Source organism: Procambarus clarkii, chromosome 39, assembly GCF_040958095.1.
Source record: "Procambarus clarkii isolate CNS0578487 chromosome 39, FALCON_Pclarkii_2.0, whole genome shotgun sequence".
Taxonomy (NCBI): domain Eukaryota; kingdom Metazoa; phylum Arthropoda; class Malacostraca; order Decapoda; family Cambaridae; genus Procambarus; species Procambarus clarkii.
In genome coordinates this window covers 9015816-9039433 of record NC_091188.1, presented here as the reverse complement: position 1 = coordinate 9039433, position 23618 = coordinate 9015816, and the positions used below count along the sequence as shown (strand labels likewise).

The 23618-nt window shown below is 44.3% G+C and overlaps 1 protein-coding gene across 2 annotated transcripts; it reads left to right on the top strand.

Moving 5' to 3' along the window:
- Nucleotides 1-2157: 2157 nt before the first annotated feature.
- LOC123760277 (protein white) lies at nucleotides 2158-23228 on the top strand. 2 transcript variants are annotated; one of them, XM_045745802.2, is made up of 16 exons: nucleotides 2158-2253; nucleotides 2508-2803; nucleotides 7156-7306; nucleotides 7473-7589; nucleotides 7998-8119; nucleotides 8394-8465; nucleotides 10936-11034; nucleotides 11804-11950; nucleotides 12284-12375; nucleotides 12933-13149; nucleotides 13802-13921; nucleotides 15683-15814; nucleotides 16666-16894; nucleotides 18863-18968; nucleotides 20669-20840; nucleotides 22633-23228. In XM_045745802.2, exons 2-16 carry the CDS (start codon nucleotides 2765-2767, stop codon nucleotides 22747-22749), a joined length of 1932 nt encoding a protein of 643 aa, XP_045601758.1. In that variant the 5' UTR covers nucleotides 2158-2253; nucleotides 2508-2764; the 3' UTR covers nucleotides 22750-23228. The 2 variants fall into 2 exon arrangements, with proteins under 2 accessions (XP_045601758.1, XP_069194457.1); XM_069338356.1 differs by lacking the exon at nucleotides 7156-7306 and having other exon boundaries at nucleotides 2180-2803.
- The last annotated feature ends 390 nt before the right edge of the window (nucleotides 23229-23618 follow it).

The window sequence follows — 23618 nt, the reverse complement described above, 5'->3', positions numbered from 1 at the left end:
CACATAATCGGTTCAGGAACTGAACCCTCTAGTTCGTTTAGCTAAGCAAATAACAATGTTTGACGCTAGTTACAAAATTATCAATGTTGTATACACATGTACACACCCTCATACATACATGTACATATATATATATATACGTATACACATATACATACACATACATATTTAATCACCCACACAAATACACACATCAATAATCTTTGTGTCACAAGTGACACAAAGAGGTGTCACAAGTGACATTACAAGAGGCTCACAACAGTCACTATACAAGGTACTTAACATCTATAGTGAGTCACACAGTTACTAGTCTTGCTGCACACCCACCCAACTGGGCGGCAGCTTTACAGTCATGTGCATGCATTACCTACAGTAAGCAAATTTTGGATACTTCGCTAAAATTTCGGGCAGCACATCATTATGAATGAAGTACTTAAACATTTCTTGGACACTATTAATGGTGTTATCTCTAAATTCCGCAATTTTTTCACATTCCATTATATAATGACGCAAAGTATGCGAATAGTTCTGCTGACAGAGTTTACATTTAGTCAAATCTACATCAGCAGATGTTACAAACTCCCAGAGGTACTTGTAGCCGAGCCTAAGCCTAGCAGTGGTAACATCTAGAAGTCTGCTAACATTATTGGATGACCCATAGACGTGCGGTTCTTCATGCATAATAGAATGATGATAGATGGAGTAACTGGTGTGAATTTCACTTTGCCTCAAGTCTCCGAAATTTAGTTGATGTTCCTGGGGTATTGCTGCCCTCAGGCTGCTCAAAGGCAGTCCAAGTTGGTAATCAATTCCCTCTTTACGAGCAAAAGTCTTGGCTAGCTCATCAGTTCTGTCATGCATTCGGAGACCAATATGGGAAGGAATCCACAGGAGACAAACTCTGACTCCATCATTGATTATTTCACTATATCTGTGTCTAGCTTCAGAAATAAGCACGTCACAGTTATGCCTTGGGGAGCTGAGGGCAGTCAAGGATGACAAGGAGTCACTTACAATTAGCGTGTCAACTTTGGATTCATATACGCGCTCTAGTGCAAGGATTATGGCAACCAATTCTGTTTGAAGAGTGGAGGCCCAGTTACTTAGACGCGCTCCACACTCATGGGAGATGGAACCATCTCTCCCTGTCACAACAACTGCACTTCCAGCTGCACCATAGGACTGATGCAAGGATCCATCAGTGTAAATAATCTGGGAAAGGGAGCGCTCTCTGACTAAAGCATCAATTTGGCTTAAGGCATTGTACTTTGCTTCTTGTCGAAGCAAGGACTGTTCTTTAATCCTTGCGTATCGATATCACAGTAACCGCAGCAGGAACATGCTGTGATCGTTCAGCGGTGTTAGTCTTACACCGTCCTCTTACAGAAAACGTAACTTTTCGATCGAAGGCGTTACATAATCCCAAAAATTGCCGTACTAGAAAATGGAAGCGGCTGGCGAAAGTGACGTTCTGTCCCATTTTCTGTTTTTGGGGGCCTCTGGCTTAGTCTGTTAGGTTAGGAGAGGACACTTACAGAACCTATAGTAGCTCTTACGGTATAGTAATGCACGGTATGGAGTGTAAGAACCGTTTTCTTGACGTTTTGAAACCTTAGGAGGACGGGCTGGTTAGTCGGGCCAAAGTCCCTTATCTGGCAACACAGAGCAGTGTTCAGGGCGAGGCATTATCGGCTTTCCTCATAATCAACAGTGTTTCATAAGCCTCTACGTTGCATGTAAATAACGCCTTAATAACTTGTTTTATAAATTCACAAAACTATTTCTCGATGCCGAAAAGCAAGAAAGTGTATTTACGATTTTGTGTTCATTAGTTCGTGTGTTCTAGAGAGAAATGTTACCAATAACTGAAGAGTTCCCCCAGTTACCCTTTTGATAAGGTCGCATTCTACGACAAGCGAAATGGTTCGTCATGATTACTTGGCATATGTTGCATACGCATTTTTTATCATGTTAATGAACCTAAATCTCAAATACACTCAGGGGAAGGAGTGACTGAGTGCGAGTCCATAGATCAGGGTGGTGACGCGAACTCCCGAAAGTGCAGGAGCTGCTCGTAAAGTAGAAAAGTGTGGAAAGAGTGGCAGCGAGGGGGGCCAGCGTGCGCATCTGGCACTATCTGGCCCCGTGCTCCTGTGTCAGGTATTAGCGTGCAGCTCCGCCTCCCCTTCACACACACACGCGTAGCTGAGTGCACACGAACATGCACACGCGCGCGTGGTGTGGCATTCCTTTGTGGGTCTAGTGACGGTGCTCTTGTTTATACTATAGTGACGGTGCTCTTGTTTATACTATAGTGACGGTGCTCGTGTTGGTACTATTGTGACTGTTTTTGATGGTACAAAAGTAACTGGACTTGTGACGATACTCGCCCAGAATTCGACTGTGATGACTAATAATTAATATTTTTTACTAAAATATAAATTGATATTTTTACATATTTATATATTATTTCTTTAAAATGTTTATTAATTAGACATTTATAATAGTTTTTGAAAACCTTATGCGTATCCATACAATTATAAACAAGAGCGAAGATATACGCAAGTGAAGTGTGCTTGCTGGACGGTGCTTTGGTGAAAGAATAAGTCTACTCTTTAGTAAAGCGCGGGGATTGTCTCTATCGCTACCACCACCATCATCACTATAACCACCACCACTACAACCACCATCACCACAACCACCATCAAGAGGCTACGAGCAACACACAGGCACCACGACCCAGCAGTGATTGTAAACAGTGAACATGTCGGCCGGACTTGACAACTTTGGCTACCAGAAGGAGGTGAGTGCGTTTTCTGTGTCAGACACACAGGAATGCATCAGTCACTCGACTGAGGTACATCATCCATCCACTAATACACACAGTTATTCAACCAGTCTGTCCATCTTTACAAAATTGCTAACTTCGTCTATCTGTAGACGTGATTCGTCTACAGATAGTCGTCTGTATCGTCTATATGTTAACTACCGTTGTGTAGCGATGCGGGAATTCTGTATTTGATTGAACACTATTGAATTCAATAAACTTCAAGATTTGATATTTGATCGTTGAAGCCTGTTGCCAAAATACGCTCCACAATGTTACATTATGGAGCGTTAATGTAACAATTATGAATTATAATTTTGCGCATGCTAGGCGTTAAGAGGGTCAAACTTGGTATGTTTACCAGTGCTATTTAGTCGTAATGGTTTGGCACTTTCCCCTCCCTTGCTATGTTTATACAAAGGGAACATTCATCTGGTTATCACTTATCCCAGCTCTTGTTTATTCTTGAGAAAGGAACTTGCGAAGAAGCTATATGAGGCTTATGCATTTTATGAATCATTTAAGAGTATCAACAGACCGGCCACATCTGTGTCGGCGAGTTTGTAATGTACGGTATTGAGTGCTTGTACGGTATTGAGTGCATGCACGGTATTGAGTGCATGTACGGTATTGAGTGCATGTACGGTATTGAGTGAAGTTAATTGAGTTTGCTTCTTACCAAATGTGCGGCGTTGTTGTGATTTTTTTCCCAACCCAAATTGGCGGTGAATACTGTAATCCAGTATAGATCTGATTCGCCACTACGATATACCCCCCAGCTGGGCATGGTCTTTGCCCATTACCTTGGGGTATTCTCGCTTCTAGGGCACGTGAGCGCCCAACACACTCGCCTCTAGGATAAGTTCCTGGGAAGACTAACTGTTCACGACAACTTGGAAGGTTCGGTTTTCTAAGCAGTTTTCAATTAAATGAACAAGATTCCTGCCTATACACACCAGACGGTTGTATCACTGCTGTAATTAACTCATTCATTCCGCTCTTATTTAATGCGCTTAAATACCATTGATGTATCTATCAATGGTATAATTATTTAAAGTATCAATGGTATAATTATTTAAAGTATCAATGGTATAATTATTCAAATTCTCTTAATGATAAAGTAATTTAACCTTGCACATGTGATGCAATAATTGATAAGATGTTATCATGATATGGATGTACCCTCTTAATTGTTGCTTCACAGTTGCTGGTTGTAATCTTCCTGTTGCCTCACTGTTGTAGGCTTTAATTCCTCTGTTGCCTCACAGTTGTAGGCTTTAATTCCCCTGTTGCCTCACAGTTATAGGCTTTAATTCCTCTGTTGCCACACAGTTGTAGGCTTTAATTCCCTTGTTGCCTCCAAGTTGTTGGCTATAACCCATCCTGTTGCCACCACAGCTGGTGGCTGTAATCCTCCTGTTGCCTCACAGTTGCTGGCTGTAATCCTCCTGTTGCTGGTTGTAATCTTCTCTGCTGTCTCACAGTAGTTGGCTGCGACTATTGTGTCGTATCGTACACCAGCTGTTACATAACACATGTACACGACAATTTATGACCCTGTATACGACCATCGGCGACCGTGTCCACCTCGTAGGCCCCTCCGAGCCAGGCAGGACGCAAGAAGACGCAGAGCGGCTTGTGTCAGGACGGCGCCGCGCCAGCGTTGCGTCATGCTACTGCGCTAACCTTGTCCCGCTGATAAGGCTGTCATATGAAAGACAGCTTGGCGAAGGCCTCGAGCTTTCATCACCTGATCTCCACTATCAGTATTCATGCTTTATTTTGGAATGTGAATACCCAAAACACAGTACGCGCCTTGTGGCCCGCTGGTTGGCATTGGACAAAAGCATGCCAATTACCTGTGGTGATTGATTACCTTGATTATACTTATCAAGGTAACCTCAAGGTGGTTGAGTAGTTAGGAACCCTCAACACTGCATCCCAGCGGGCGTGTTATCCAATAGTGGCATTGGTTTTTGACGTTGAATCAACGTTAAATCCACTTTCATAATACGTTGAACGGAACTTTTGGATGTTGCGCTTTCTAGGAGGTAGTGTAACAGACCTCTAACCTGGTCCACAGAGGACAGACCAACGTGTAGATATGCTCGTTAGCATCTGCGGTAGAACAAAATTAATTAATTAAAACATTAAATAAATTTGCTGACTGCAAAGGGAACTTAGAGTTACCTGACGTTACCTTAGGGGTTACTTTGCGATGATTTCGGGGCTCAACGTCCCCGCGGCCCGGTCCTTGACCAGGCCTGGTTGCTGGACTGGTCAACCAGACTGTTGGACGCGGCTGCTCGCAGCCTGACGTATGAATCACAGCTTGGTTGATCAGGTAGTGCTTATGGCACATTATGGATAACTGAAGTTTAACAATGCCTTTATTGTCTAGACATAGTGTCTCTCCATCAGACATATAAACTAGATGGCTTAATGGTAGACATTTTGAGTATCTTTGAAGTTCGATCTATGTTACATGTGTTGGGTGTTAGGAGTGATTTTGATCCGGGAGAGTCTCTGTCTGTTGAGGTAGAGAACTGAGGGTGCCACAACCCATCCTCCTGTTTAGATAGTACCTATTGTGACTATCATCAATAGTCACAATTCGTACGTATGAAGCTAAAAAAACAAACAAATATTCCTAGGCCTGGTATAGCACACATATGTACTATATTAGGCTTCAGATATCATGCAATAGGCCTAGGAAGGTTAGGTTAGTTTAATTTGTCAAAGCAAAAATAATAGTTTTCCGGTTTGTCCAACCCAATGGTTCAGATTTCGACTTTCTAATTTTGTTGTACGTCAATATATATAAACTATGGCCCTCATCGTTACTATAAGTACTACCAAAACACGACGATGCAACCCGTTCAACGGTATAGGTTAAGTAATAATTGTAATTACGAAGCAATAAGATGCTTATCTTAACATACTAAGAAGGTTAGGTAAGGTCAGTGTTTTCTATGAAGCTTTTCAAGGTAAACTAGTATGTTTAGTATGTCACATATGCACGTATTTAATAAGTCAGTATTGACTGTAAGAAAGTGCGAGAACGGGTTAGACGATGGGCTGGTAGATGTGTATAACCTCACGATATGATCACTTTATTTTACTTAACCTTCAAATTGTTTTCTAATACTGAGCTTTACATTGCGCCAATATCTGTCTTACAGCTCTTATGGTAAACAATAATTTCTTTTTCCCAATACATATATCACCTTTCAAACTGTAAGCTAAATGTTACTCACTTTATCGAAAAAAATATAAGTTTGTTTTAGACTCCCTTACACCTGTTTAGTCCAGCCATTGTGTTGATGAGTTGTATAACTTGTTACGAATACAGTTTGTGACTCTGATTTTGGATAGGCAACATCTTCTGGAATTGCAACACAGGGGACTTACGTGTGTTACAAGATAGTGTATAACTTTATGTCGTAACACACGCACCAGGCAGGCTGAGGGATCAGTAACAACGAGAAGAAAACAGACGCATTATTTATTATCTTACAACGAGGAAAATGTCTCCCCCACGTGACTACTAAGATAACAAGAGGTTGGGGGAGTGGGGGGAGGGACAGACGATCCCGGGCACCGCCGGGTCCCCCGCCCCCTCCTAGTATAAATATATCACAAAGCCACTTCAAAACTCTGGGTCATATCTTAACCCAGAGAAAATTTAAAATTTTATATAACTGAATTTTTCACATTCCTTCATCTAAATCGTAGATTCGAGTCGATTTTCCTCTTAAATGCACTTAGTGCGCCAGGCAGAGGCTTAGGGCTCGCGCGGGAATTTCCCTGCGAAAAAAATCTCAAATAGCAATTATTGAATAAATTTAAATTAGTTCGGTAAGTCCTTCGTCAAAAAATGTTACTTAGCCCGGGTGACAAACAAAACTATCCGTATATCCGGTCCAACCACTTGGGCTGGACGGTAGAGCGACGGTCTAGCTTCATGAAGGTCGACGTTCAATCTCCGACCGTCCAAGTGATTTGGAACCATTCCTTTCCTCCCTACCCATCCCAAATCTTTATCCTGACCCCCTTCCAAGTGCTATATAGTCGTAATGGCTTGGATATCTTCTTCACGGGAGACATCTCCCGTCCCACAGGGTGCAGTCGCACCTCCACAGATCTCCAGTATCAGCTCTTGATACTGGTAATGGCTCAAAAGGGCCACCACTTACGGGCTATTCATGCCCGTGCCGCCTTTTGGGTGGCTTAATCTTCATCAATCAATCGATATCTTCTTGGTATGACGTCTTGGTGACCTCAAGACGTGACCCTTGACTACTCTAGTGTCCCCCCCCCCCCCACAGAATGGCGAGGTGGTCATTCCGGTGGAGAAGTCGTGGGTGGCGGGGGAGGAGCGACTCACCTACTCCTGGGAGAAGGTCAATGTCTTCGCCTCCACCTCCAAGGGCTTCGGCAAGAAGAAGGTCACCCAGGAGAAACACATTCTTAAAGATGGTGAGTAGAGACGGTGTGGTGTAGTGTAGTGTAATGTGGTGTAGTGAAGTGTAGTGTAATGTGGTGTAGTGAAGTGTAGTGTAATGTGGTGTAGTGAAGTGTAGTAAAGTGTGGTGTAGGTGTGGTGTGAGTGTAGAGGTGTAACACTACCCCGTCTACCTTACAGTGGCAGGGATCTGTCGTCCTGGGGAGCTGCTGGCCATCATGGGCGCCTCAGGGGCCGGCAAGACCACTCTCCTCAGCGTCCTCACCTTCAGGAGCGACCAGGCCCTCAAGGTCACAGGTGAGTCTACTCCTCTCTACCAGGTGAGACCTCGCGGCCTGCAGGTCACAGGCGAGACCTCGCGCCCTCAAGGTCACGGGTGGGCATTGGGGGGGCTGTAGTGGGCAGTACACAGAGAACCATCACACACTCAGCCCCACTGGTATCTTAGCTGGGGAAGTGGCAGTACTGGTGTGGTCTATACGGCAGGTTAGATCTACGTCGACAGGTAGCGCTATGATACAGGGAACAATGTTCCCATTGTTCCCTGCATCCTGGTCATGTTCCCATTGTTCCCTGTACCCTGGTCATATTTCTACTGCAAAATGAATCTTAGGTCACCGCTGTACCCATGTACCTCAGTCATGTAAACACTGTACCGTGCACCATAGTGATCTGCCGCTGTACCGTGCGGTTTCTCCCGTGCAGGGTCGCTGTACGTGAACGGTCAGCGCGTGTCACCGGAGGTGCTGACGAGGAGGTCAGCGTACGTGCAGCAGGAGGACCTCTTTATCGGCACCTTCACCGTCAGGGAGCAGCTCCTCTTCCAGGTGGGTGTTCCCCCCCCCCCCCCTCCCTCTCCCTCACCTCTCCCACCCCTTCCCACCTCTTCCTCCTTCCCCTTCACCTACCCCCTGCCCTTCCCCCACGGGCTGCCCCCTCCACCTACCAACATCAGTATAGTTGCGGAGTTTTGTTTTAAACGTCTTTGGCTTCAGCACGGATTAACTTGGCTACTTTGCATGTGCAACACCATGTTATCCTTGCAACCAAAGGCGTGCACGAGACCACGGTGACGCCTTCTTCTTCTTCTCCCCCCCCCAGGCACAGCTGAGGATGGACCGCTCCATCCCCCAGGCGCAGAGAGTGTTGAGAGTCGAGGAGGTCATGCAGGAGGTGAGTCAGGGGTCATGACGGGTGAGTCAGGGGTCATGACAGGTGAGTCAGGGGTCATGACAGGTGAGTCAAGGGGGTCATGACAGGTGAGTCAAGGGGGGTCATGACAGGTGAGTCAGGGGGGTCATGACAGGTGAGTCAGGGGGTCATGACAGGTGAGTAAGGGGGTCATGACAGGTGAGTCAGGGGGGTCATGACAGGTGAGTCAGGGGGGTCATGACAAGTAAGTCAGGGGTCATGACAAGTGAGTCAGGGGTCATGACAGGTGAGTCAAGGAGGTCATGACAAGTGAGTCAGGGGTCATGACAGGTGAGTCAAGGGATCATGACAGGTGAGTCAAGGAGGTCATGACAGGTGAGTCAAGGGATCATGACATGTGAGTCAAAGGTCATGACAAGTGAGTCAGGGGTCATGACAGGTGAGTCAAGGGGTCATGACAGGTGAGTCAAGGGGTCATGACAGGTGAGTCAAGGGTCATGACAGGTGAGTCAAGGGGTCATGACAGGTGAGTCAAGGGGTCATGACAGGTGAGTCAGGGGGTCATGACAGGTGAGACAGGGTTATGTCATGTGTGAGGACGTCATGAAGAATGTGTCAGAACATCACAATAAAGATGTCAGCGACATAATAACTATATTAAGCTAAGACCCTTAAGGTGACTGTGGATTCCCAAGATAAAACAACGCGTCTTATCAACACATGGGCCGGTATGGTGGCCATCTTATCATGGTTATCACAGCATGTTGACGTGCCCGTGTGTTGTGTTGTGTTGACGTGCCCGTGTCGGTGCTGTGTTGACGTGCCCGTGTGTGTGCTGTGTTGACGTGTCCGTGTGTCGGTGCTGTGTTGACGTGTCCGTGTGTCGGTGCTGTGTTGACGTGTCCGTGTGTCGGTGCTGTGTTGACGTGTCCGTGTGTCGGTGCTGTGTTGACGTGCCCGTGTCGGTGCTGTGTTGACGTGTCCGTGTGTCGGTGCTGTGTTGACGTGTCCGTGTGTCGGTGCTGTGTTGACGTGTCCGTGTGTCGGTGCTGTGTTGACGTGTCCGTGTGTCGGTGCTGTGTTGACGTGCCCGTGTCGGTGCTGTGTTGACGTGCCCGTGTCGGTGCTGTGTTGACGTGTCCGTGTGTCGGTGCTGTGTTGACGTGTCCGTGTGTCGGTGCTGTGTTGACGTGCCCGTGTGTGTGCTGTTTTGACGTGCCCGTGTCGGTGCTGTGTTGACGTGTCCGTGTGTCGGTGCTGTGTTGACGTGCCCGTGTCGGTGCTGTGTTGACGTGTCCGTGTGTCGGTGCTGTGTTGACGTGCCCGTGTGTGTGCTGTGTTGACGTGCCCGTGTCGGTGCTGTGTTGACGTGTCCGTGTGTCGGTGCTGTGTTGACGTGTCCGTGTGTCGGTGCTGTGTTGACGTGCCCGTGTGTGTGCTGTGTTGACGTGCCCGTGTCGGTGCTGTGTTGACGTGTCCGTGTGTCGGTGCTGTGTTGACGTGTCCGTGTGTCGGTGCTGTGTTGACGTGCCCGTGTGTGTGCTGTGTTGACGTGTCCGTGTGTCGGTGCTGTGTTGACGTGTCCGTGTGTCGGTGCTGTGTTGACGTGTCCGTGTGTCGGTGCTGTGTTGACGTGTCCGTGTGTCGGTGCTGTGTTGACGTGTCCGTGTGTCGGTGCTGTGTTGACGTGTCCGTGTGTCGGTGCTGTGTTGACGTGTCCGTGTGTCGGTGCTGTGTTGACGTGTCCGTGTGTCGGTGCTGTGTTGACGTGCCCGTGTGTGTGCTGTTTTGACGTGCCCGTGTCGGTGCTGTGTTGACGTGTCCGTGTGTCGGTGCTGTGTTGACGTGCCCGTGTGTGTGCTGTGTTGACGTGCCCGTGTCGGTGCTGTGTTGACGTGTCCGTGTGTCGGTGCTGTGTTGACGTGCCCGTGTGTGTGCTGTGTTGACGTGCCCGTGTCGGTGCTGTGTTGACGTGTCCGTGTGTCGGTGCTGTGTTGACGTGTCCGTGTGTCGGTGCTGTGTTGACGTGTCCGTGTGTCGGTGCTGTGTTGACGTGTCCGTGTGTCGGTGCTGTGTTGACGTGCCCGTGTGTGTGCTGTGACACATGTGCTTTCTATCTATAATGTGGACGAGACCACGTGTTGATTGCTTGGGTATAGTTCTGTATATGCTATAGTTCTCCATGCCTGCACGTCTCGGAACAAAGCTCTAATCTCCGAGCTACTGAGTAGTGGATCACTATAATTCCTCTGAGCTTCAGTAGTAGTCAGGGAAAAGTCGAAAATTCCAGCTAGGCAGCAGCAGCTGCTGCCGGAAACTTTCCTTATTAACATTACTCAATAGCTCGGTCGATCGAGCTTCGGCCTCACATGCCCGGGGGTCCACGGTTCGAGTCTTCTAGAACCCAGGTGACTGGAATGTTTATTTCCAGGGAAGTTTGGATGAGAGTTTTATTATTCTCCATGATTAATGATGCCTCTGGTGTTGGCAGCTGAGTCTGGTGAAGTGCGCCAAGACGATGATCGGTGTGCCGGGGCGGCTGAAGGGCATCTCCGGAGGGGAGACCAAGAGGCTCGCCTTCGCCTGTGAGGTGAGTGTCTTACACCCTTATGTCCCCGCCCCCCTCCCTCCCTCCCTCCCTCCCTCACCCACCCCCCCTCCCTCCCTCCCTCCCTCCCTCACCCCCTCTCCCCACCCACGACCTCCTCCCTACCCTCTTAACTGATCGAAACCACGTTTTATTTATTTATTTATTTATTTATTTATTTATTTATATATATATATATATATATATATATACAAGAAGGTACATTGGGATTGTGAGGATACATAATATGGTAATTACAATCTTGTACAGCCACTAGTACGCGCAGCGCTTCGGGCAGAAACGGGTTTCGGGCTTCTTTTACTTAAGAAGTACACTGGGGCGTGTACTCACCTATTTGTGCTTGCGGGAGTTGAGCTTCGGCTCTTTGGTCCCGCCTCTCAACCGTCAATCAACTGGTGTACTGGTTCCTGAGCCTACTAGGCTCTATCATGTCTACATTTAAAACTGTGTATGGAGTCAGCCTCCACCACATCACTTTCTAATGCATTCCGTGTGCCCCTTGTGTTAAATAAACTGTCTTTGTCTATCCTATCAATTGCTTTGAGAATCTTGTATGTGGTGATCATGTCCTCACATACATGATGCGTAGATCATTGTGTGTGTGTGTATGAGCAGATGTAATATAGAACAATCGGGTTCTGGGGGAACCCCGGGGACCGGGAAATAGTGATACTATAATGAAAATATAAATATTTTTTAACTGTTTCCTAATTATTGCTTCATTATTTAGTATTATTAACCTTCGCCGCAGGTGTTAACGAACCCGGCGATAATGTTCCTGGACGAGCCCACCTCCGGCCTCGACTCCTTCATGGCGCAGAACGTCGTCCAGGCCTTGAGAGGGCTGGCGAGCAAGGGCAAGACTGTCATTACTACCATCCACCAGCCTAGCTCGGAGGTCAGTCCTCCACCTCCTGCTCCACCTGTGTGTAGTCAGCCAGTATGCTCCACACTTGGCACCGCAGTCAGTATACTATGGGGAGGGCAGCTCTAGAATAAGTATGGTACGGGGCCATGGGGGGGGGGGAGATTAGTTCACTGGAGAACATCCAGTAACGGTGCCATTTCGGGCTTGTCCCCTAGGGGCAGCGTCCCCTGGGGGGCCAGCGTCCCCTGGGGGCAGCGTTCCCTGGGAGCAGCGTCCCCTGGGGGGCAGCGTCCCCTGGGGGCAGCGTCCCCTGGGGGGCAGCGTCCCCTCTCTATTTGTGTTTTACGTAACTGGTATTTGCAGGTGTTTGCGCTGTTTGACCGCGTGCTCCTGATGGGGGAGGGACGAGTGGCCTTCCTGGGCTCCACCTCAGAGGCACTCCACTTCTTTTCTGGGTAAGTCGAGTACCATGGGTTCCTCTCCTCTACTGTCCTCTTTCCGGTATATCTCGACTCACAATTGAGAATTCGAACCCTTGTTCGAATCCCGGCCGGGACAGAAATAGTTGCTCGCGTTTCCTAACACCTAATGCCACTGTTCACCTAGCAGTAAATAGGTAACCTGGCGGTAGCCAACTTGCTGTGGAGCTGGATTCTGGGGAAAGTCAGTAGTTTGGCCTTTGGGGAGGACCTCCATATGAGCCTAACATGTATATTATATATATTATATATATATATATATATATATATATATATATATATATATATATATATATATATATATATATATATATATATATATATATATATATATATATATATATATACTGGCTGCCTGTCCCCCGACACAACTATTATTATAATTAGTCACTTTTGATTTTCACATTTCAGTCTGAAATCATTTATGACTGAGAAATTAAAGAGCGAAACATCATGTAAAACAAAACTCTAAGCTAATAACAGGAAGTTATTGGCTTATAGTTTAGTCACTAAATCGTGGTTGCTCCACCTAGGCTAGGAAGGCACTGTCCCAAGACCTACAATCCGGCGGATTTCTTCATCTCGGTGCTGGCCATCGAGCCCGACAACGAAGCCGAGTGCCGCAAGTTCGTACAGAGCACCTGCGACGCCTTCGTCAACAGTAGCGCCGGACTCCAAGTCTCTAATCTAGTCGCCGAAAATAAGAATTCTCTCTCGAATGGCACCGCCGTTTCCTCCAGCCACGTCAAGGTGAGGCAAGTCGGTGGGGAAGGGGCCGTGTGGTGACGGGGTCTATCTTTGTGTGGTGAGGAGCTAGGTCATCTTTGTGTGGTGAGGGGGTCTATCTTCGTGTGGTGAAGGGGTCTATCTTTGTGTGGTGAGGAGCTAGGTCATCTTTGTGTGGTGAGGGGGTCTATCTTCGTGTGGTGAGGGGGGTCTATCTTTGTGTGGTGAGGGGGTCTATCTTTGTATGGTGAGGGGGTCTAATCTTCGTGTGGTGAGGAGCTAGGTCAATGTGGTGAGACGCAAATTACGTGTAGTGAAGAGCGTGCTTAGTGTGGCAAAGAGTTTGCTTAGTGTAACAAAGAGCTTGGTTATTTATTTGGGATAGATAAACTTTGGGATAAAGTTTAAAGTTGGGATAGATTTGGGATAAAACTTGGGACCGTAATGGCCAGTCCTGGGGTGAATAATAATGAAAGACATATAATCAACTATAAACAATATTAAACTTATGTTGTTAATTTTAACAAATAAAATAAGTGCAACAAACGCACAAGTTCTAAGAATAAGGACGTCACCAAGTGTAGTGCGCGTACCGTCCTTCTCTCAGTGAGACTGTTGCTTGCACACAGTGGACACTGACTGATCACCTTCAATCTCTCCCGGGTGGTGGTGACAGGTGGGCAAGTCGCTGTACAAGGCGGGGTGGGCGGAACAGTTCGCTGCCGTCCTCGTAAGGTCGGCGCTGGCCAACTACCGGGAGCCCATGGTCCTCAGGATCAAGGCCATACAGACCATTGTAAGTTCTCACATGAGTATCTCATCCTCAACATATATCGCTACACATGATGAGAATTGTCACTCATACCGCTCAACCTCCAGTTGTCCATAATTATATATATTATATTATATTATATTATATATATATATATATATATATATATATATATATATATATATATATATATATATGTATATATATATATATATATATATATATATATATATATATATATATATATATATATATATATAATGTCGTACCTAGTAGCCAGAACGCACTTCTCAGCCTACTATGCAAGGCCCGATTTGCCTAATAAGCCAAGTTTTCGTGAATTAATGTTTTTTCGACTACCTAACCTAACCTAACTTTTTCGGCTACCTAATCTAACCTAACCTATAAAGATAGGTTAGGTTAGGTTAGGTAGGGTTGGTTAGGTTCGGTCATATATCTATGTTAATTTTAACTCCAACAAAAAAATTGACATCATACATAATGAAATGGGTAGCTTTATCATTTCATAAGAAAAAAATTAGAGAAAATATATTATTTCAGGAAAACTTGGCTTATTAGGCAAATCGGGCCATGCATAGTAGGCTGAGAAGTGCGTTCTGGCTACTAGGTACGACATTATATATATATATATATATATATATATATATATATATATATATATATATATATATATATATATATATATTTATATATATATATATTTATATATATATATATATATATTATATATATATATGCCACATGACACTATCAAACTTACCCCTCATGAGAAATTTTGGAAAATCATTGACTCGACTGTGACTTATTAATAGTGTTGCACCAAGAAATCCCATTAACGCGATGTATCAATGAGAAAAGCAGTAGGAACCGTGAGGAGGATTCGAACCTATGTGCTAGGAACTCCCAGGCAAACGCTCTAGACCACTACACCACGACATGGTCACAAAAACATTGCAACCTGGGATTCAACTCAATCCTGTAGGGTTCTTGAGGCTTACACTGAAGCCTAACCAGGATTTCACACAATGCCCCTCCCCCCCATGGACTCCTGGAGCCCTACAGGACTGAGTTGAATCCCAAGATGCATTGCTTTTGACCATGTCATGATTTAGTGGTTAGAGGGTTTGTCTAGAAGCACCCCAGGGTATGGGTTCGAATTCGTCTCATGTCTTCAACCGATTTTCTCATTTCTGTATTGTTATCGTTATTTTTTATGTTGTCATATTGTGAAACGTTAGGTGCTCATGACGCCAAAATTAAACAATAAAATCTACATCTCATACTTTGGCCGTAATAGGCAAATCTATGTGTTCTTGAGCAGTCCCGGGTACCCGGCCATACTGTGTAAACTACCTGCTCCCACAACAGCAACACTCCCATAACTACATGAGAGAGAGAGAGAGACGGCAACAACACTCACCCCATCACTCCCACACTATATGTCAGTGAGTGAGAGAGAGAGAGAGAGAGAGAGAGAGAGAGAGAGAGAGAGAGAGAGAGAGAGAGAGAGAGAGAGAGAGAGAGAGACAGAGACAGAGACAGAGACAGAGACAGAGACAGAGACAGAGAGAGAGAGAGAGAGAGAGAGAGAGAGAGAGAGAGAGAGAGAGAGAGAGAGAGAGACAGATCTGAGGTTCACCTTACTGAACCTTAACACAAACCTCCCTCTTTCTTGGACCATTTTCGCCACTCACTGCCCCGGGCTCCTGTGGCTGCTGATGGCTGGCTACCTCTCAACCCTCCCACCGGCGTGTCCTCCGTCAGTTACTCTCCGTACTGATCGGCATCATCTACCTGAACCAAGAGGTCACCCAGGACGGCGTCACTAACATCAACGGCGCCATCTTCCTCCTGCTGACGCAAATGAGCTTCACTAACACCTTCGGCGTAGTTAACGTGAGTGCCTGGCGAATCCCTGGGACGCGAGTTCGTTCCCGTTGTATAACACTATTGTTTCATATATGCTTTGGCGTTGGGCTTGGTTTAAGGCCTGTTAACCTCTAGAGATTTATTTTGGCCTCGACACGTGTTCACTGACCAACCCGAGAGTTTACAATGTAAACTTACAATGTAGTCCTGGGTTTACAATGTAGCCCTGGACAATGTCCAGGACTAAAGTACTCTCTGTGTATATACACAGAGATGCAGTATACACCACTCGATATATTTCTTGTATTATTGCAAGAACAAATTTAATGTTTTGTGGGAGTAACTAAATACAAATAACAAATGTAGATGCGTTATCTTTTTTCATTGTTTTATCCCGTGCCATGAAGGCCAGAACACAAACATTCTTAGAATTAGCGAGTTTTTATGTATGAAAACCGTGTTTTTCTGGCTTTTTATCTTATTTAAATGTATGTTCTCAGTAGTTTCAATAGTTTTATTAGCAGAAATCCATTCTTTGGATTTCTCTCAATGCAAACACTTAAAACGTCAGTCACACTATAACCCTGCCTATTGTAGTCAATTAACATATAACGCAGCCTTTACACTAATAATTCAAATAAAATGATCCATTTCAAACATCTTTTACATTAACGAACCGAGTTAACATTTATTCTAAACATACCGAGACATGCGAAGCTGGCACATCAGCATTCATCAGTCATTATGATATACTAAAACGACAGGTAAGGGAACCAACAGTCACCTCAGACAACACTCCTTGCCATGACAACCAAATGAACTAACTTTCATGTTTCACCTTCATCTTTTCTCCCATGGAACTCCTTGCACCCCTCCAGGCGTTCTGCGCAGAGCTGCCCGTGTTCCTGCGCGAGCATTTCAACGGCATGTACCGCACAGACGTCTACTACCTGTGCAAGAACCTGGCCGAGCTGCCCATTGCTCTCCTCCAGCCCGCCGTCTTCACCGCCATCACCTACTACATGATCGGACTCGAGCCTCCCGCCCAAAACTTCTTCATTTGCATGGCCATCCTCATGCTGGTGGCCAACTCTGCTATTTCTTTCGGTGAGTTCTCTAGAGCGATATGGTGGTGTAGGGGTGGGGGGAAGGGGGTGTGTGTGGCTTAGTGAAGGGGGAAGGTTAGTGGTGTAGGGGGGATGCTAGCAATAATGTGGGAGACTAGCGTGGTGCTAGGAGAGACTAGCCTTCTCTCGTGAAAGATTATTGTGAAAAAAAACGTAAGGGAAGACTGGCCTGGCGATCTCCCTCAGTTAACACACACCTGACAATGACGCAGCGTCAGCTGTTCATCTCGAGGCTATGGGTGTGCTTACACTGCCTTACTGTGGAAAGCAGAAATATAAATATATTCATATAACTAGACTAAAGTATCCTAATCGGTCGATTGACTGCTGCCTCCTTCGGAAGTTATAGTAGACATTACCCTTCGTACTCAGGTAGTGGGAGGGGGAAGGGGGTGGGGGTCAGGCGTGGTAGAGAAGGGGTAAGACGGGACCAGCAGGTCCCATACTCTCCTCACAGTTCTCTACTCGCTGACGCGGAAGCAACTGGTGGCATGTTTAGGGTTGGTCAGTGTAGTAATAGTGTCATCTTATCCCACCTTCGTATACTGAAGTGGTTCATGCCTTTCACCACAGACAGTATGTATATTATGTTTGCTATAAATGTTAATGTAATAGAAACATGGATTAACAAGGCAAACACAAAACAAAAAATAAGTATGATTCAGGTTACTAGAGCAAAGGAAACCTTATTATGTTTATATAATATGCACTGAATGGGAATAATATGAAGACTAGGGGGATCTTAGTGGTGTTGCTGGGCTCAAGCATGCCAATATTTTTATTACTGGAGAATCTCAAGTAGTTTTTAGTACCATACTCCAGTATGTTAGTGGAATGTCGACTGCTGTTTGCTCTACATCCAGTGGGAGAGATGCCCTCATAACTCACACCTCGTATGGTGCAACACTCTCCTGATATTTTAGTGCTGGTTAAAGTATGAATTCAATTGAAATTCTTTATTATGCACCCCATACCCATCCCGTGGGTGGTGGTGTTAAGGTTTACAGAGGCACATAATTGAGTCAGGAACTGAACCCTCTAGTTCGTTTAGCTAAGCAAATAATCTTTTGACGCTAGTTACACAATTATTAATGTTATATAATACAACTTAACGCTGTACTAACATTACAATTTTTTATATGAACCTTGATTTACCATAGAGATTTCCAAGACTGGTAACAAATTTTCTTATAATGAGAGACCATTTACCATCTCTCGACAACGGATAACTGTCAATGTACCAGACGTTAAATATATTAGTAAAAAAAAAGAACTAATGCTAATCATAACCACGAATGAATGTTTATCTCTTTCCTGGCTCCTTGACTTGGACGGGTGGATAGAGCGGCGGCCTCCCTTCTAGCAGGGTCGGCGCTCGATCCCCGATGGTTCAAGTGGTTGCGCTCCTTGTCCTCATAGATTGATTGATGAAGATTAACCTAAGAGAGTAGCAGGGGCATGAGTAGCCTGTAAGGTTCAAGTTCAAGTATGTTTATTGAGACAAGGAAGAAATACATCTCAAAAGGATAGAGTAGCTTAGGCTATTTCTACCCCTTCCCCCCCCCCGCCTGTAAGGTGTCCTCGTATGCAGGCGAAGAGTCACAATAACGTGGCTAAAGTATGTTGACCAGACCACACACTAGAAGGTGAAGGGACGACGACGTTTCGGTTCGTTCTGGACCATTCTCAAGTCGATTGTCACCTGTCGACTTGTCACAATCGACTTAAGAATAGTCCAGGACGGACTGAAACGTCGTCGTCCCTTCACCTTCTAGTGTGTGGTCTGGTCATCATCAATGTCCTCGTATCCCTTCCAAGTTTATGTAGACATGCTGGCTTGCCGTGTTAGCTACCTCATCCCTTTGTGTGTATTTTACCTCAATAAACTTATTTCAATTCTTGCCGTGTTCTCCCGACAGTGACCTGACCTTCTCTCTTCCTGTGACAGGGTACATGGTGTCGTGTCTGGCCACGAGCGTCCCAATGGCCCTGGCCATCTCCGCTCCTCTCCTGATTCCTCTCATGCTCTTTGGTGGATTCTTCCTCAATGCTGAGTAAGTAGAGCATATTAGCGGTACAAGAGGAGTACTGTAGCACAGTGGTCTAGGTCTTGGGTTCACAACCGAGGGACTCGCGATCAATCCCCCGGCTAGGACAGAAACGGTTGGCCTCGTACCCTTTCGCCTGATGACTCTGTTCACCTGTCAGTAAATGTGTAACCAGGAGTTGGGTAATTATAGTTGGTTGTATCATCCTGGTCAGTAGGTGCCCTAGGGGACCGCGGGAAGCATATGTACAGGCTTCCTGTCCCGACAACAGGGAAAAAGGGTTGGGAGGGGAAGTAAAAGAGAAAATACTAAAAACAACCGAACAAGCGACTCAATGATGTGCAAATAACACACTGAAAAGTAAAAAATAATTCCTAGAAGTACCGTATATTACTCACTACAGTTAAAGGGGGGGGGGGGATGGAGGCCTGTTAGGCTTATCGAGGTCCCTAGGGCATCTAATGACCTTCCTCAGGGTACAACCCACAACAGTTACCCATAATCCAGGTATCTATTTATTGCAAGATGAACAGGAGCTTCAGGTGTAAGGAAACGTGCCCAAACGTCTCCATCCTGCCCGGGAATCAACAAACTGCAATCCGTCCTCCTGGAATGCTAGTACTTCTTGTAGCTAATTGGTCGAGAGTACCAATGTGTAGTATTGGAGCTTAATAAAAAAGTTTCCGGTTTGTCCAAATTCAACAGTACAAAATTTAACTTTCTGGTGGTTCACTACTACTTAATAGGGGTCGACAAATACCAGTAAGTACTTTCATTTTAGGAGGTCGGGCTGAGAAATTCAATGGATACATCAGAGCAGAGATTTTGTATTTAATACATCCCTTTCTGTGAGTGTTCTCTGAGGCCAAGTCCCAGAGAGCTGTGGGTAGTCCACCATACATTTGTATTAGAGCTTCTTGCTTGTCACATCTCTTATTATATATAAATGAATCTAACTCATCCAGTCTTAGGATAATATTTAGAATAGATTCTTAGTTTTCTCAATACAACACGATTTTATTACATTTCAGCACTTGGTTGGCATACATCAGTTATTTAGGATTAGTTCCAATTAATGGAAGGAATATATACACTGCGAGGTCTACTCAGCTTCTCAAGGGATATATATACTGAGAGTTTACTTTTCCTGGACATTGTTCAGGGCTAATGTATACTTGCTTGTTGGTCAGTAAGCTATTGTTGTGGCCTTAATAACCTTCAAGTTATTGATAGGCCTTAGCACAACACTCAATTAATATTATGGATTTAATAAATTTATGGAAACAAACAATCGTTTGGATTCTTCACCAGCGATGAGGCTATATTTATTATTTTACTGTTACTCAGTTTTATACATAAAACTAGTGTATTTTGGATCAGAGTCCATCGCCAAAATTATTATGCACAAATTCATGTTTTTAGGATTAAAAACACGTGTGTTTTAAACAATAAATGTTATTGCAAAATATTTTAATTTTAATCATACAAACGAAGAGATTAGAAATTTGCAAAGCAAGAATGAATATATCCAAACTGTGTTCTTAACATGTTAACTATTGTATAACAGTTTGTTATTTGACAAATATGCTTTTCCTCTGGGACAACTACTGCTCTTCCCCAGCATGCAACCCCACAACTGTCTATCAACTCCCAGGTACTTACTTACACATATTGTACCCTTGTACATCCTATCCTCTTCTCCACAGATCGGTACCCGTATACTTCGTATGGATCAAGTACATCTCGTGGTTCAACTATGGCAACGAGGCGTTGATGATCAATCAGTGGTCCGATATTGACAATATACCGTGTGAGAAAAACAACACACTCTGTTATCACACAGGACTGGATGTCATCGAGAGACTTGGATACAACAAGGTAAGTTGTGCTCATTCTCACAAGCAGTCACAACAAAGTACAAAAATGAAGCCTAGTATTTTTTCTGTTTACAGGAGACGCGCTGAAAGAGTTTAGCAAGTATAAGCTTTGATTGTTAGAATACTCTCAACCCAAGACGCTAGTGAAATCGTATTCAAATCTCTGACACATGAATGTAAAATTTATTCTCACAATTAATATTTAACACGTCATCAATTGAATATTCAGTCAGACCTGACATTGATTGAACTTTCTCTCATTGAATGAATATTAAATTCTTTCTCTCACTAAATAAATATTAAATCCCTTCCAACACTAAACTAACATTCAATCCCTCACTAAACTAATTATGTCAGGGATATAATAAGGAAAAATAGGGAAATATGATTATATGGAAAAAAGGTAAAGTAATACTTTATGAAATGCAAAAGCATTGGATTCTTTTGTTTTTGTTTTTACTAATGAATCTTAGGTGTTGTATTTGTCCAGATGTATTTGTAAGAGGAAACATTGTATAATAAGAGGACACAATGGAAAGAGGATACATTGTATGGTAAGAGGATACAGTGTCTCGTTAGTGGGCACATTGTATGGTTAGTGGGCACATTGTATGGTTAGTGTGCATACTGTATGGTTAGTGGACACACTGTATTGTTAGTGGACACATTATATGGTTAGTGAACACAATGTATGGGAAGAGGACACATTGTATGATAAGAGGGCGCATTGTATGGTTAGTGAGCACATTGGATTGTAAGAGGACACAGTGTATGGTTGGTGGGTTTGGTATGGTGTGGGTATATTGTTTGGTAAAAGGACACACTGTATTGTTATTTATCACAAGGCATAGTTAGTGGACACATTGTAAGGTAAGAGGACATCGTTGTATGGCTAGTGGCCACATTGTATGGTTAGTGGCTACATTGTATTTTTAGTGGGTATACTGTATAGTAACAGGGCACACTGCATGGTTAGTGAAGACACTGTATGGTAAGAGGAAACATTGGCAAGAACTAAAATGTATTGTAAAACTATTTGTAAGTAGGATTTCATATGGAAATATCAGCCCATCCTCCAATGATAATAGTACCTATAACAACTATTTGGTCAAACATAAAAAAAAATTGTTGTTAGGTCTAAATTAAAGTTCCCGTTTCGTGCAATTGGATTAACCCAAATGTCACTTTAAAAAATGTTAAATAACTAATGAACTTAACCTAACCTGTCCAAAGCCTAGATAAATAATCCTGGATCTAATATACGCTATATTAGGCCTAGTTTAGTTAGTACATATATATTTTATTCTGCGCCTAAAAAATGTAGGTTTTCGTGCCCTCTACAAAATTAACAGTTCAGAATGTGGACTTTATTGGCTGTAACAATATTTTTGTACGGTCGAAAATATAGCTGCTGTAAATACAATAATTTTGATGGATGGGTTGGGAAATATCCAATGACAGCTGACTGGGAGAGAGGCCGGATGGGTTTCCGTATACAGCCCCTTTAATATGTAGGTTAGTCTAGATTAAAGAGGCAAGCAAGGAAGAAGAGTTTATTCTCTCTGAAAAGGTCTACAATCAGTATCAGTCAAATTAATTCGTAACAACAATCAATCATTTACTCTTTTATTCTATGGCCAACTATCACTTAAATATGGTGACACATTAATTTAACGCACCTTCATTAATTAAAGGAGCATGTATATGATTAGCGTTTAATAATTACGAGCCACTTTGACAGTGCTGAAGTCATTCACAGAAGAGTGGGTGTTAATCTTTCCCTAAACCTTCAGGACAACTTGGGGCTGGACATTGGTCTCCTGTTCGCTCTGATCATCGGGTTCCGCTTCATAGGCTACCTCCTGCTACTGCTCAGGACCAAGCGGAAGGCGGTGAAACCATATGAATAGGAGATACCGCTTCATAAGTACACCAACATGTATAAACAAGCATAGAGCTTTATCTGCATACATAATCTCCCACGTGAGTCTTTACCCGCAAATATAATCCTGCATGAGACTGCCTGCTCCCGCATTTATAAGCCCGGCGCTTGAAAACTCGCAGCATGTGTAGCCACAGTAAAGTTTCACCCGCATGTATAAACCTGCATGAGTTCTCGCGTATGTAGGAACCCGAATGTGGCTTTGCATGAGCGTTCATCTCCATATATAATCCCACATGAACCTTCACTAGGGAGTATAAACCAGTAAGAGGATTCGCCTACATGTATAACCCCGCACGAGTGATCATCTCAGATTTCACTTTGGTGTATAATCCTGCATGTATAATCCCGACTTAAAGCTAAACTATTCTATGTTTTTTCATAATAAAATTTTAACGAACATCTTTTGCTAATGTTTATTTTAATGTAAATAAATTATTATTCGAGGAGAAGTTCACTTTGTTTTGATATCCTTCAGAGTTTATGGACACTAAGTAATTAATTTAACAATTAGTTTAGTACACAGAGGAATCACAAACGTGATATATCAAAGAACAAATCCACAGGAGCCTTAATGAGGGTTCGAACCTGTGCGCTGAGTGTTTCCCAGTACGTGCTCTAGTCAAATGTGCCACGACATGGTAAAATAATTGCAACCTGGATTGCTACTGCACTCACGAGGGTCCCGAGGCTTTCAATGAAGCCTAACGGAGGTTTCTCACAATTTCTCTCATGCACACGGCTCTGTCGACCAGTAGTACTACCTCTTGCGTTCCTTCTTCAATACGCAGAGAAATCACATTATATCACGTTAACGCGATTTCTCTGCGTATTGAA